General features: G+C 46.4%; 5 protein-coding genes across 5 annotated transcripts; 3 read left to right on the top strand and 2 right to left on the bottom strand.

Annotated features, from left to right (window-relative positions):
- Positions 1-3,513: 3,513 nt before the first annotated feature.
- Positions 3,514-4,046, bottom strand: N7483_002428 (ankyrin repeat domain-containing protein; the record flags this gene model as incomplete). Its single annotated transcript, XM_057085865.1, has 2 exons — positions 3,514-3,669; positions 3,720-4,046. 2 exons carry the CDS (start codon positions 4,044-4,046, stop codon positions 3,514-3,516), a joined length of 483 nt encoding a protein of 160 aa, XP_056952014.1.
- A 1,488-nt stretch (positions 4,047-5,534) lies between these two features.
- Positions 5,535-6,985, top strand: N7483_002427 (uncharacterized protein; the record flags this gene model as incomplete). The annotated part of the gene is made up of 3 exons (XM_057085864.1): positions 5,535-5,754; positions 5,940-6,396; positions 6,481-6,985. 3 exons carry the CDS (start codon positions 5,535-5,537, stop codon positions 6,983-6,985), a joined length of 1,182 nt encoding a protein of 393 aa, XP_056952013.1.
- Positions 6,986-8,585: 1,600 nt separating this feature from the next.
- Positions 8,586-9,617, top strand: N7483_002426 (alpha/beta hydrolase; the record flags this gene model as incomplete). The annotated part of the gene is made up of 2 exons (XM_057085863.1): positions 8,586-9,090; positions 9,142-9,617. The coding sequence occupies 2 exons, from the start codon at positions 8,586-8,588 to the stop codon at positions 9,615-9,617; spliced, it is 981 nt and encodes a 326-aa protein (XP_056952012.1).
- A 605-nt stretch (positions 9,618-10,222) lies between these two features.
- On the bottom strand, positions 10,223-10,676 carry N7483_002425 (uncharacterized protein; the record flags this gene model as incomplete). The annotated part of the gene is made up of 2 exons (XM_057085862.1): positions 10,223-10,476; positions 10,508-10,676. The coding sequence occupies 2 exons, from the start codon at positions 10,674-10,676 to the stop codon at positions 10,223-10,225; spliced, it is 423 nt and encodes a 140-aa protein (XP_056952011.1).
- Positions 10,677-11,524: 848 nt separating this feature from the next.
- N7483_002424 (uncharacterized protein) lies at positions 11,525-14,035 on the top strand (the record flags this gene model as incomplete). The annotated part of the gene is made up of 5 exons (XM_057085861.1): positions 11,525-12,509; positions 12,560-12,802; positions 12,844-13,194; positions 13,247-13,340; positions 13,381-14,035. The coding sequence occupies 5 exons, from the start codon at positions 11,525-11,527 to the stop codon at positions 14,033-14,035; spliced, it is 2,328 nt and encodes a 775-aa protein (XP_056952010.1).
- Positions 14,036-14,328: the final 293 nt, after the last annotated feature.

The raw sequence follows: 14,328 nt of genomic DNA, 5'->3' as shown, positions 1-14,328 counted from the left end.
AGGCGTGATAAAAAGAATAAGCCAATGAGGCTTCACTACAACCCTTCTGCACCTGGCCTCTCTGAAGAGTATAACTGATTGAATTGCGCTGGCCTTGAAAAATATGGCGCTAGTTGCTTGACAGTCGTACTTGTACGAAGTTTGGTAGGCAGCTATGACTTCGTTGCTTGGGCCTCTAGGCAGCTCAATTTAGCTTGGACGGGATAGCAGGTGTTAGAGATGAAGCAATGAAAATGATTGGATGAGAAAACGTGTAGATTAAAAATATGTTGCCCATGTCAGAAAAGAGGTGAGACGGACTACGAATGTGTTGAAATGCTGGATTAGAGGAGTACAGGGAGGATCGAAATCAGTCTTACCACTTACACACAGAGATTCTTTCTCGAAACCTCTTTCGAAACGCACTATGCCTATTACAGTTAATCTACCCCTGACCCCTGTTCTTGGCAGTATTTCAGTACCTCTGGGAAGTCGACTATAGGGTTCTTATATTGATTATCCATTAGGAAGACACGCTCCTCATCCAACGATACGTGAGATCCTCAGAGGACCACAGATAGTTCCTAGGCGCAGCTGTAGGTTTCCTGGGTCCAAACGGGGGATTAGCGCATCTCTTGATTTTGGTCATAGTAACACTAATCCTAATTAGGAAATAATGTAATTGCTGACTACTAATGAGCAGATTTGATGTGCTGTGGACACCCTTTGCTTAAGCGAACAGATGTTGTAAAATGAGTCGCTCTTTCTGGCAGCTGAGTTGGATGATCTCTTGAATCGTTTTATCGCCCGAAACCGAACCGATTAGTATGTACCCATTTGAGCATGTTGTTTTTTTTAAGTCACGCAGGCGACGATTCTTCCCCACGATATTTATAACTAGCAGATGGAACCAATATTTATCGGATAGAGCCTTATATATTGTCCTATCACATCCACTCCTCCAGATATATCGTGATTTTTGTCCATTCTGCAAGATCCAATCGAAATTTAGAAGAGCGCCTGATAACGGATCGTATAGTGGGGAACTCAGTTACCCTGGTATGTGTGTGTATATCTAAATAGAGCAGAGAAGCTCAAATAAATTTAATGAATCCTTTGCTTTCCACTTACTTGAGTCGCAAGAAATGAAAAGCTAGACTTAAACTGACCGAATCATATTCGCTCACATAGATAGGGCTTTCACTTGTTTGGCTGTACCTGTAGTGCAACGCACATTCAAGTCTGGATCGGGTATCCCGGCCATGCCGTTACGTTTCGATATGACACTAGGTAGAATTTCAGGTAGAATTATCTTGCATTGCAGATAAAAGGACTAAAAGAGCGTCTTGCATTTTGAGACACTGGGCCCTAAGTGCTGCCTTGGCGGGTTGCCAATCCGAACAGTGTCGATGACGCAATTTAATGCGCCTGATTGAAGTCAGTGCGCAGAGCGAGCTGCCTTACTGAATCCAATTTTTGGAGCCCCATCTCGGAATATTAGCATATAAGGTCTGAATCCTATAGATATGCGACCCTGTTCTCGTTTTCCGGTATATAAACTTTCAAAGCCTACTATCCTTTGCTATGCAGTCTTTAGAACTAAGCCCCGTATTACAGAGTTCTGCAGGACCCCCACCAGTAAACCCAGTTGAGGGTTCGTTCTACACTGAAAATAGTCGGCCAAGCATCATTCATGAGTATTGCTTAAAAGCGGATCGTGAAGGCCACAAAAAATGTATATGGATCTGTATGAAGAAGCGAAATAGGTGGATCGCAAAGGATATGTGCCTAGGGAAGGAGGGACTAGTACTCGGGATACCGGCGTTGCGCAGGCAATGCAGCTGGTGGAAACGGCATTCACTTTATTCTGTCGTAGGGGTCAAGGAAGTCATGGTGAGACCTATGTCTCTTTGAAAGAAAACAAGCTGTTATACTGACAAACCATCTTGAGTTTCGATGTGCTAAGTACGACAAAAGAGCAAACGAAATTTCTGTATACGTGAAAAATGTCGATTATGACTCTGAAATTGCAGGGATTCAGAACACCATACAAGAACCAGGCTCGGATGTTGATCTCTGGGAATGCGGTGTGAATATTCAGGGGAAATGCCACGGCCCTGGAGTTGAATGCCTTAATTCACGCTAGGATACAGTGTTAGAGGAATTTCACAGCCCTATTCAGCACTCTCGAGCGTTGCGACTGCGGCAAGACGTCTATAAGTGGTTACCTTCAATGGTAGAGTGCTATTGGCAAAACGGAATTAAATCAGATGACGCCAAATTTCTTGAGGCCGGCAGTTTTGTCACCTTTTATCGGTATGCCGCGCTCCTATAATTCCTCGACTTTAATCTAATGCGATTTTTTGTACAGGAATCTTGCATGGGATGCTTGGCAAGATACGATGATTCCATACGGACAGACAATAAATGGATTTCAGTTGGTTAAAGGCTGGCATATACACTATCTATTATATCTTACAGTCATTCTCGAAATCGCCTTGACCAGTTTACTCTTCGACTCTCTTTCTCGGCCCCACTGCCAAGGCCCTAGCGTCTATTATTTATTGAGTCCACACCACTAAGTTGCGGTCCGCCGTGATCTAGCTTGCACGGCGACATTTAAACTGTGGGGCCCCTCAGCTTGATGCGTCTAGCCCAATAGATGTTCTGCGCTAAACTCTTGGCTGCAGGACCAAGAAAGACAGTCGAAGAGTGTACTAGTCAAGCCGATTTCGAGAACGACTGTATCGCAGGTAGTCTCTTACTCAGTGCTTACGTCGTAGCAGTATCGACTACAATTCAGGGAAACCTGGAAGCAGGTCTCACGGCGGGCTCATACACACTTGCAATCACAACACTTGGTCTGGCGGTTTTGACATTCCTGAGTGCTATATTTTAAGCTGGACATTAATGATACATAAAGCAGAAAGTTTGACATATGTACTGCTTTAGGTAAAGAATCTGCCACGAGAAGAATTCTTTTGAGATTGCCTTGTAGTACTGTACATATGTTTGCGCAATTTATGTGTGGGCAAGATTGAGAATCAAAGAAGTTTTTACTTCAGTTTCCAGGCATCAAATAAACTCTACATAAAACCGTATAGACCCATCATGCTCCGGTACTCGATACTCCAAGCCCAACTCTACTCAAGGAAACCGTCGATACATTTCATGCAAAGCCTATCTGGAAAGAAGTCGAACAATTTCGGAATGTTCTCCATGCTGTGCCCACCAGAGCGACGTACGTCCTTGCTCATCAACCGTGGTAGAATCAGTATCAGGATGTCGCAATAGATATTCAGCGCTTTCGCATCACCCGTTTGCCGAAGCGAAGAGCAATGCAGTAAATTTGTGAGGGCCAAGCTCATTTACTAAAACAGAATCGTGTTGGAGAAGAAGGGAAACAGTGGAAGAATGTCCAAACATGACGGCTACCTGGAGTGGAGTCGTTCCTGTAGAACTCTTTTGGTTGACATCGATTGACTTTTGTCGCAGAAGAAGTCAAACTATTTAGTACTGCCCTGCACGGCATGCTCACCATAGTGGGGGTATCACTCGTCGAGACTGTGCATTGAGCTGTATGCCAGGTTGTTGCAACAAGAGATAGGCAGCGCTGAAGAACGGAGCCTCGGCTGCACAAGCTATTGGCGCTACATCCCATCTATCAGCCGTATTGAGCTTCAGACCATTCTGGCGTACAGTAAAAGAAGTCGCAACAATCTCTCTTTCCTACCACTTACAGCATGCCAAAGAGCTGTGCGACCATTGAAGTCTTGGTAATTCACGTTGAGATCTGAACTGAGAAGGAGAGACTCAACGAGTCTGGTGGAGTTATGATCACTGAATTTCCGGGCAGCCAACAATAGGGGGGTGTCGCCTCCGAAGTTAGGGTAGTTCACATTTACCCGCTGGTCCTGGACCAGGATTTGAACGGACAAATAGTCCTCCTTGCTAACAGCAAAATGCAGAGGGGTTTGCCCAACATTGTTCTCCACGTTGAGCTCTACTCGCGGATCCAATAATAGCAGTTGAAGAATAGCATACTGGCGGTGCTCTATAGCATGCATGACTGCTGTTATGCCGGCGGAGCAGCGATCATTGACATCGATATCCGGTTGCTGGAGTAGCTACCCGACTATCGCGACCATACCATAGGCAGTCGTACATATCATATTCTGCGCAAGCGTGAACGCGGCCGGGCCACGCACTCTGTATTACGGAGGAATTCTCGCTCGAGATCCCCTCACATCAATCACAGGCTGGAAAGCCCAGACAAGACCTCTGAAAAGAAGTGGAGCTCACCGGTGTCGACAAATTCGTCTCGCACCATCTACTACGAAAGCGCTCCATCAGTGGAAGCTCGTGAATCAGGTATGGTGCTATGAAATTCCTCGTGGATCGGGAAGCTTACAAAATCAGCCGAACGCTTGGACTATGTCACAATTGACTGTCAGCGAGAGGAAACATGGCATCAAAGCTGGACGGATATGTTATATACTATATGTGGCGAGGAAACGTAGCGGCACTTGCGAATTCTGGGCACAAAGCCCGGGAAGGAGAGTCTTGAGTCCTGGCCTAATACATGGAGGTGTGGGGCAGTCTCCAGAGCGATCTACCGGGGAGAAGTGACAGTGCGGTCGGGGGGTTTGCCGGAAGAATAAGCTTTGACACTATGAAGTCTAGAACATTATGGGAAACTTTGGCTCTATCGACGCAATAAATATTATTCCGGAATTGTTGCAATATTGAGTATAGCCCGAAGAGTTTTGTTGATGATGAACTTGAACTCGAGTCCTTTGAGAAAATTTTCCAAAAATCCTCTTGTAAATGGTGGCCTCTCTCCTTAGTCCTCTTCGAGGCAAAAAAAAGCTTTATCTGTGACCATCTGGACCCACTCGCCCGAAGATTACGTTAGTTACCTAGTCATGGGTTAAGGTCCCTACTGCCTGCGGTTTTGAAGCGTATCTTCCAACTAGTTAGCTGTTACGCTCATTTACATAGGGATGAAAATGACATTAGATGTCACAGTAATATCTTTTATACATGCGAGTCCATGGCGAGGGTCCCTATCCTTTTGAATGGTCCTCGGACAGAGATGAGTTCGTTCATGAGCCCAAGCGGCTATCTTTAGATAAGGTTGATAACCAGACAGGATCTTAAACTCTAGTTACTTTGACAACATTTCTGGCTCCTGGTCGGAATTTCCCCTCTTGTTCCATGGGTTTTGCGAAACCTTACTTCCTCCTGCAGCTCAAGTTCTTGGTATCGACTATGACGAACCATTCACATGCTGAAGCAATCGGGGCGCCCACGTGAACAGAAGTGACCGATTTCCTTTGTCCCTCTAGCCGAATTGGAAATTCTCCCGGAATCTGTGCTACATCTGCATCCTTCGCCGCCTCCAGAAATATATGTATGTGAGCTCATTTTTCAAAGATTTGTGCGTCAGAGACGTGAAATACCCGCGTCCGATTTCCCCTCCTTTACTCACCAGTACGGCACCCACTGTGCATGACCTTGCATATACCGTCTCTTAAACACCTTTTCTTTCCATCATGGCAGCCTCGAGCGTGAGTTCGTCAGAGTTCCTGGCTGAGCAAAATGATCCGAGTCTGGACCAGCGGGTCAGCATTGCGTTCATTGTGATTGATACATTTCTCATGCTGGTATTCTACGTGAGCCGGTATTTCAATCCTAAGGCCGTAGGAGGCCCCATGCTGATATGTAATACGCTGTGCTATGTGTTTTGTTTGGGGAGTGCGACGACAGGAATCTGTAAGTATTCACCATTTTGTTTTCTCGCATGGGCTATGGGCTTTAAGGACTTTTTGACGATATAAATGAGGTGGAAAGATTGAGCATTTGCCACTTTTTGAGGAAAAGGGCAAAGATGAAGATGTAGTGGCTTAACTCAAGCTGCAAGATTTGATTAGTGAATGATGGACACTGATGCTCGATAGTAATGGTGAAAATAGGCGGCGCAGGGTTTCATGTCAATGCCATCCCACTGAACATCTTTCAGACCTGGCTGCAATTATCCAAAGTTCTCGAATTCACCTACACACCTGCCGTCATGTTCGCTAAGCTTGCCACTCTCTTCCTCTACTATCAAGTCTTCGAAGTCTCGCGTTATCGCCGCATCATCGCCGGCATTGGCGTGATTATAGTTCTTCAATGCTTGGTTTCCATTATCTTGGCGTTTTCGATTTGCCGGCCTTTCAGGTACTTCTGGACCCAGGCAGCTGATGTCAACGATGGAACTTGTGGGGACGTCATGCTTTTTTATAAGAGCTATAGCATTCCGAGTTTGGTCACAGATGTGATGATACTGGTGCTCCCGTGGCCGATTCTTCTCAAATTACAAATGCATACTTCGGAAAAGATTGGCCTGATCCTTACTTTTCTGGCTGCCTCGCTGTAAGTCTCACGCCTTTCCTCCGCTTATTCCTGCGTCTCGCTTAGATAAAAAGATGAACAAGAAAATATGTTGATATAAAATAGGGGCATAATAACATGTGCACTTCGCTTCTCCGTCTTCTTTACTGTTCCACTCTTCTCTGACCCAACCTGGTACGCCTCAGGGGGTCCCATGATCTATGCCCTCGTCGAACCCTCCATCTACATGATAGCTAGCATACTGCCCACTACGCGGCATCTTTACCGGCGAATCTGTAGGAAAGTGAGACAAGCTGCGCGGCTTCAGAGGGAGAATGACAACAATAGCTTGGAGATTATAGGCAGTCTGTCTCAACCGGCAGAGCCCCACAATATCAAGAACAGCGACAAAAGCTGTCAAAGAATCACAGGACGCATGGACATCTGGCAGGCAAATACAGATTCAAGTGAGGAGGAGCTGACACTGGGAGATCAGAATCGGCAGGAATGGGATCAATCCAGCAGACACTCCATCGTGGAGTTCACCCGAAGCGCATTCTTCTGCGAGCAGTGGGAGCTTGGGGCATCAGGAGCAATCTGCAATACAGATGAGAGACAAATCTTTGCTTAGTGCTAGCCAGCCTTCTCCTGGAAGGGGCTGGTTATGAATGGTCGGGCTGGCTGCGGTTACGCCAGCGGGGCTTGTGATAGATTTCAGATGATTTTATTTCACCATTGTCTGGGCGTTGCACAAAGGAGTTTCATGAACGTGCTGCTGCCGATCAATGATATAGTAACAGTTCAATTGGATCGACGAACTCCTGTAGGCTGCTAGAGTAATCCCGATCCCAGCAGGTGTGGCTGATACTGGCCGAGTTCGGCGGATAGCCGGTACGTAGGTATGAAGGGATTTCAATATCACTCTTATAATTTTGATCTTTGATCTATTAGAAGGTGGTGGACCTTCCGCAATTTTTCTTTGACTTGTTCATGTACTTTACAAATCATCTTCGGTGATCCAGAAGAGCCCTTTCCATCTTCAAAGGAATGATTGCTTTGCGCCTATACATATTGATGTTTGTTCGAATACTGCGCCACCACATGGGCGCTCCTTGCGCTATTTTGTTGGACAACGATCCAGGAACGCCTTGTGTCAACGCATGTAGCTTCTTTCTCCGATCCCTCTGCCAGGCATCGCAAAGTCGCTCCCAATCGTAGACAAGTGGAGGCAATTGGCAAAGAAAGACTCCGTTCTACCCACAGTCATCCTGCAAATATTATTACCGAGTTTGCTCCCCCAGAGCATAGTTTTTAACTTCTTATATGACCAATTCAAGCAAGCCTGTTGATCAGAATCCTAATCTTACAGATGAACAGACTCCCGAGAGGGAAAAGGTTCAGCAGCATCACCGTACTAGGGTTAGAGAAAACCGCCTTCGTCATGCTCCTGCCGCCTGTCCAAACTAATAGTTAACTCTCTCGAAGTCTCCGGTGTGCCTTCCGCGATACAGTGATCTTCCCAATGGGAGCAGCAGAGATCCTTAATCGAATCAATCCATGCTGAATGAATCATTCAGATCATCAATAAGTCACCTCCTCCGACACAGAGCAGCGGTCCTATCACATAATGGTAAATTCCAATACTTATGCGTACTGAGTTCTCTGATTTGATAAAACTGATGAAATTCTGTTGAGTCTGTCATTCACCATGGTTGTATTACAAGTATAAGGCTATATAAGAACGGGCATTTGGACGGTATGGTGAGCAACCCTTGGCACGAAGTGGTAGGATTAAGAGATATTGCAAGGGTTTTTGGTAAATTCCTCCAAAACAGGTTAGGTGGATACGCAAACTCCGAGGCGCACCAACAACAAGAAGTGGTAAGGCGGGAAGGCGGGAAGGCGGAAAGCCACAGATCCTCTACAAATTCGAACTGGAAGTTCTTTTCTCTCCCTCCAAGCGTATCCTTTCCAGAATCCCTGCATTTCTTGCAGAATTGTGGTGATATGTTTAGCTTTCGTACCTTGGCTTCTCTCACGTATTTGATGCACGTTGCTTTTCTAGGAGGCAATGTGCGAACTCATAGGTCCCAGCTTAAGGACACTCTGTTTAAGCGCGATGTTCTCTACGTTGGTGGCCGATACACGAATGTCACGGCAAGTCCTGGTTCCCACCAATTCTACGTATATCTAAGATCTTTAAACAGGAAAATGCGATCAATTCTTCATCAATGGTTATGGTAGGGCAAATTTACGTCGAGAGGCTCTCCCCTGAGCCAATCCCGGCGAATCCACCACCTCCCATTATCTTCATTGCAGGCGCGGCTCAGACCGGCACCAATTTCCTTGATACTCCAGACGGGCGGCCAGAATGGGCATCCTATTTTATCTCCAAAGGTTACACAGTCTACCTCTCAGACCAACCTGCCCGCGGCCGTTCCTTCTGGTTTCCCGAACAGGGAAGTATTGGGTACATTGGCTCCCCCAATTCTGTCTCTGATATATTCACCGACGTAGCAAACAACGGCAACCAATGGCCACAGGCGAAGCTTCATACCCAATGGCCTGGCACCGGCCGCATTGGCGACTCAACTTTTGATGCTTTCTACAGGAGCCAAATGCAATTCCAGACTGATCGCTTCATAAGCGAAGAACAAAATGCGCAGGCATATTCAGCTCTAGTCGATCTCGTAGGAGACTGTTTCATTATCAGTCACTCACAGGCTGGTGCATACGGTAAACTCAGCGAGACACTATGACTAGTTGAAGTAGTTAACAGTCGAGTAGGTTGGAGGGTCGGAGACATGCGGCCAGACCTAGTAAAAGGTATTGTCCAGCTCGAGCCGTCTGGTCCACCGTTCACGCTTCGGCCGCCGTTTGGGAATGACCCAGCTTTCGCTTTCGGTCTCACCGACCTTGCAATCGGATACGAACCGTCTGCAGGCAAAAATGCCGAAAATATTGAGAAAATTATCGAGCCAGCAATCGACACTGATCACGACCAGTGCATCATGCAGAAGGACCCAGCGAAGCAGTTGACGAACCTGAGAAAAATCCCCGAACTTGTTGTTACTGGTGAAGCATCGTTCCATGCGCCATACGATTATTGCACCGTGAAATATCTGGAGCAAGTTGGCGTAGACGTTGAGTACGCAGATCTAGGCAAGGAAGGCATCCATGGTAACGGACACATGTTCTTCATGGAGAAGAATAACCTTGAGATCGCAGACCGGGTGTACGAGTGGCTGGAAAGACACCAATGAACGCATAATAAAGAGTCAATTGCTGCACAGCGTTGCTCCATGGCGTTTGCGTTACAACATAGATCATTGATCGCCGGATTTCTCTTGTAGTGCATATGACCGAGCTGAGCTTTCAATAATTGCGCAATGCTGAGATATGTGAGGGCTGGCACAGCGCGTGAGATCTATTCAGCGAAGCCGAGAGATCATCTATACCAAATTTGCAAGCCAGGTCAAAGATTTGGCTGGATAGAGAAATTCGGGGATTGAAACCTCAATTCTTCCCTTTTCAACCTCGACAAATAGATTCCATGCTAGCTCCAGCATGGGTGCTGGGTTTGAGCACTAGGTTACCGCACGCATCAGGCTCTGCTTGAAATTTGCCTTGCGCGTCGCATAATTTCCATAAGCACTCCTTCTCGCTTGTAGGAATTCCATGGCTTGTACTTAGGAGACCAGATCATTATTTGCAGCAATGAGATCTGCTGCTGATCAGCCTTCAGTCGCCTGCTGGTAGATAACTTCTGCGTCGCTGTGGGGCTTGTCTTCAAATTTGACATCAATTAGGTAGGATCTTCAAGTGAATAGGGTGAAGTTCCATGAAATAGTTGCCTGCTGATTCAAAACTAGGCCATCGTAATGGGGTATGACACTGGTTTTGCAGGTGCGGCGAATTGGTCTTCAATGCAATCCAAGGTAACGGCGTTGTGCCATCGTTTGAATGCAGCTTTGAGTTGGACTGTCGCATATGGTTTCGAATTTTCCGACTCCTCCGGGGACGCTTCAGGATGGGTAGAGGGAGAGAGCACGAATCCAGCACTCGGGACCATGGTGTCGACATCGAAATCTAATCTGCGTCGCAAATCGGGTACACAATCCACTGTTTCGAGGAAATTTCAACTTAGTCAGACCTTCTAGTACAGAGCTTTTCCCGCTTGACTGGTCTCCAACCACGACCAACTGTGGTAAATTGATGTGCTCTCCCACATTGCAAGCAAATAACTTGTCGATTTTCTCCAGTAAAGAGGGGTCAGCCAGCATGGTGCTGGCTGACGCGTCGGTATCCTGCTTGACAGTCATGTTCCAAGTGTAGAAAAGACGCAGCTGGATGTATTTCCGCCTCTATATATATATATCCACAGATCTCGTGTGGGCTATAGATTCATTGGGAATTCTCTTTCTGTTTATTTTGGCATTTGGAGGGCAATGTTCCACCGCCCTTGCATGATGTTGCATTGGAAAATACTCAGCTGCGAGAAAGTCTCTTGGCTCTCAAAGAAACAAGATTCCTAACGCCAGCAATCAGTGCGCTTCACCCTCATTTGACCGAAGGCTTTACACTTGCGTGGGCAGAAATGACTGACTGCACATTCTAATGTGGAACTCCTTTTATTGCTGTCAACGTATATGATTTGATCTAGCTTGCACCAGACCAACAACAATACCACAATACTGACACGTAGCTTTTACCTACATGGCACCCTATATCGGGGCTAGCGCAGTGAGATCATGTGTGTTCTGTTTGAGCGAATACTGTACAGTCACTAATTAGGGAGAAACTTGACAGACTACAATGTCTAATGCAGTAGGCGGTCGCCAATGGGATGTATCAACAGGTCTGGTTCTCTCATTCTGATAATTACGCACATAAATTCTGCCTGGAGATCATCTGATCGGTCATGTGATCCATTCTGGTTCGACCAATCAGAGCTCTCCATTTGATAGTGGTATGAACTAACCCAATTAGGCTAGTTCTGCACCCGTGTTCTGTCAAAACTGTACGTCAGCCTCACTTCCAAACCCCGCTTTCCTCCAAAGTCCATTTCCTCCCAGACCTTTACTCCATGATGAAACGATTGCAGACATCGACGACCGTCACCTCAACACGGCTTTTAGTCTCATAGTGGAAGATAAGCGTATAATCCAGCATGGATGCCCGGGCCACCCTATCTCACGACGATTACACGGTCGGGTGGATATGCGCCTTGCCGCTCGAGATGGCGGCTGCGAAGGTGATGATGGACACAATACACCCAAGCCTGCCGAGTCCATCAACTGATCAAAATACATATATTCTGGGAAATATTGGGGAACATAAGATTGTCATTGCCTGCCTACCAGGCGGTGCATATGGCAACGTGTCGGCCGCAACAGTGGCCATGCAGTTGCTTTCAAGCTTCCACTCTATTCGATTCGGGCTGATGGTTGGTATCGGTGGGGGTATACCAAGTAGCAACGCAGACATCCGACTAGGCGATATCGTGGTGAGCCAGCCAAGGGATACGTTTGGAGGCGTGATCCAATATGATCTTGGGAAAGTGTTACACGACGGTCAATTCCAGCGGACCGGGATGTTAAACCGGCCCCCGAAGGTTCTGCTTACCGCCTTCGCTACGCTAGAAGCCCACCACCTTACGGAAGATAGTCGAGTTGTTGAGTTCATTTCCAACATCTATCTCAAAACCACATCTCGTAAAGCTACAACTTTTACTCGTCCCGCCCAGGAGCACCGCCTATACCAGGCAGAATATAATCATGGCGCAGCTGATACATGTGTGGATTGTGACCGATCGAAACTGACTCAACGATCTTGTCGAGACCACGATGAACCAGTGATCCACTACGGGCTTATTGCGTCCGCAAACCAGGTGGTGAAAGATGGTAGGCGACGAGACCAATTAGCCCAGGATTTAGGGGTACATTGTGTGGAGATGGAAGCAGCAGGCCTTATGAATGACTTTCCTTGTGTAGTGATCCGAGGCATTTGTGACTATGCTGACTCACATAAGAACGAAGAATGGCAAGGATATGCGGCAGCAGTGGCGGCGGCGTACGCTAAGGAGCTGCTTTTGATAGTTCCAATCAATCAAATTGGTAGTACCCCAACAGCACGAGATATTCTGGAAGGTTCTGGTAAGATGCTCTAAATATTAGGATTTATTACTCAATCAATTTTTATTTAGTTGATCGCTTCAAAGTTCCTGTAGACCTCACTGCCGTGCCTGTGATTGAAAACTTTGTGGGGCGCCAAGACGAGCTAGACCACCTATGGCAGTATTTAAATCCGACGAAGCCCCAGTCGCGGAAAGTCGCGATTCTTCATGGGCTGGGGGGAATAGGAAAACACAGCTGGCAATCCGTTTTGCGTGACAACATAAAGATGATTTCAGCGCTATCTTTTGGCTTAGCGGCAAAGATCGAGGCACGTTATTGCAGTCTTTAAGCTCCGTCTTGCCTCGATTACCAGGGCAGGCCCTGAAAAACGAGGCGGCCAATGACGATGAGCTAGAACAACGAGCTAGAGATGTGCTACGGTGGCTCGAAAAAGAGGGTAACTCGCGCTGGTTGATCATTTTGGACAATATCGATCAATACTCTCCAGTCGATAGCGGTGTTGAGAAAGCATATGATATTGGAAAGTTTTTTCCTATAGCAGATCATGGCTCTATTCTCATCACCTCTCGTCTCCCAAGGCTCAGTGAACTAGGCGAGTCCTTTCCAATCAACAAGCTTCACTCGACGGAGACCATTCAACTTCTCTTGAAAAACAGCGGCTTATCAAAAAGCAACACCGGTCAGGAGCTTGAGGGGCATCCAGGTTAGACGATACTTTAGACATCGGCGATTAAAAAAAATATTGATTTATCTAGATACCCATACCCTCGCCGACCGTCTTGATGGACTACCACTAGCCATTGATATCGCGGCGGCATTCATGCGCGAAACTGGCACTCGCATCACTCAGTACTTGAGATATTACCGTGAGTCATGGTCTAAACTACAGTCACTCTCGACCCCTAGGCGTCAGTACCAGCAACAGATTAGAAACACGGATGATCTCATTTCAAGAGATTCAGAATCGCGACCCGATCGCAGCAGAGATCCTACTGCTACTCGCCCGTTTTGATAATCGGGATGTTTGGTACGAGTTAGTCAAAAATGCTTCTCATAGCTCCAATATTCCAGTTTGGCTTGAAAGAGCTATATCAAGTGAACTTGAGTTTAAGGTTTGTATGAAGCCTCTGATAGAATTCTCTCTTCTTCACACAACGCAACAAGAAGGAAGCTATACAATGCATCCTGTGGTACAAGATTGGTGCTTCCACCTGGCCAGCAAAGACGGAAATTTGAATCCTATGCAGCTTTTGGAACTAGCGATAATATCTGTCGGATACACGGTTCCTCATTCTAGTGATCGCAATTATACGGAGCTACAGCGACGGCTTGTTCCACATGCAAATATCTTACGTAACGGGCAATTCTCTGCTAATAACATTGCTATCTGGGGGGGACTTCATGGACTAGGGCATCTCTACTCTGATCAAGGGAAGCTGAAAGAGGCCGAGGAAATATCCCGTGAGGGAGAGCAAGACAGACAAAATGCTGCACAGCTCAAGGCCAACGAAGTACGGCAGGCCATAGAGAAATTGTCTACATGATTTTCATAATAATTATAATAATAATTATAATAATAATTATAATAATAATAATAAAAATAATAAAAATAATGATAATGAATGATCTGATAACCCAAAATAGGTTTGGACAGGTAGGCCACGCTATTTTAATGCGGTAATGATGAAGACACGGCGTCGCCATAGAACAATCCACTACGAAATGCTTGATAGAACCGAAGCCTGAACAATGTCTCTTTTGGAAAGATGATGTTCGAAAGATACGGGGATACTACTGAAAGTCTGGTAAGCCGGCCATATTATCCTCATATTCCTTC

The sequence above is a fragment of the Penicillium malachiteum genome (assembly GCF_028827825.1).
Source record: "Penicillium malachiteum strain IBT 17515 chromosome Unknown utg000001l:1.0-8184562.0:1.0-8186909.0, whole genome shotgun sequence".
Classification (NCBI taxonomy): domain Eukaryota; kingdom Fungi; phylum Ascomycota; class Eurotiomycetes; order Eurotiales; family Aspergillaceae; genus Penicillium; species Penicillium malachiteum.
This window is presented reverse-complemented; position numbering and strand designations above follow the sequence as displayed.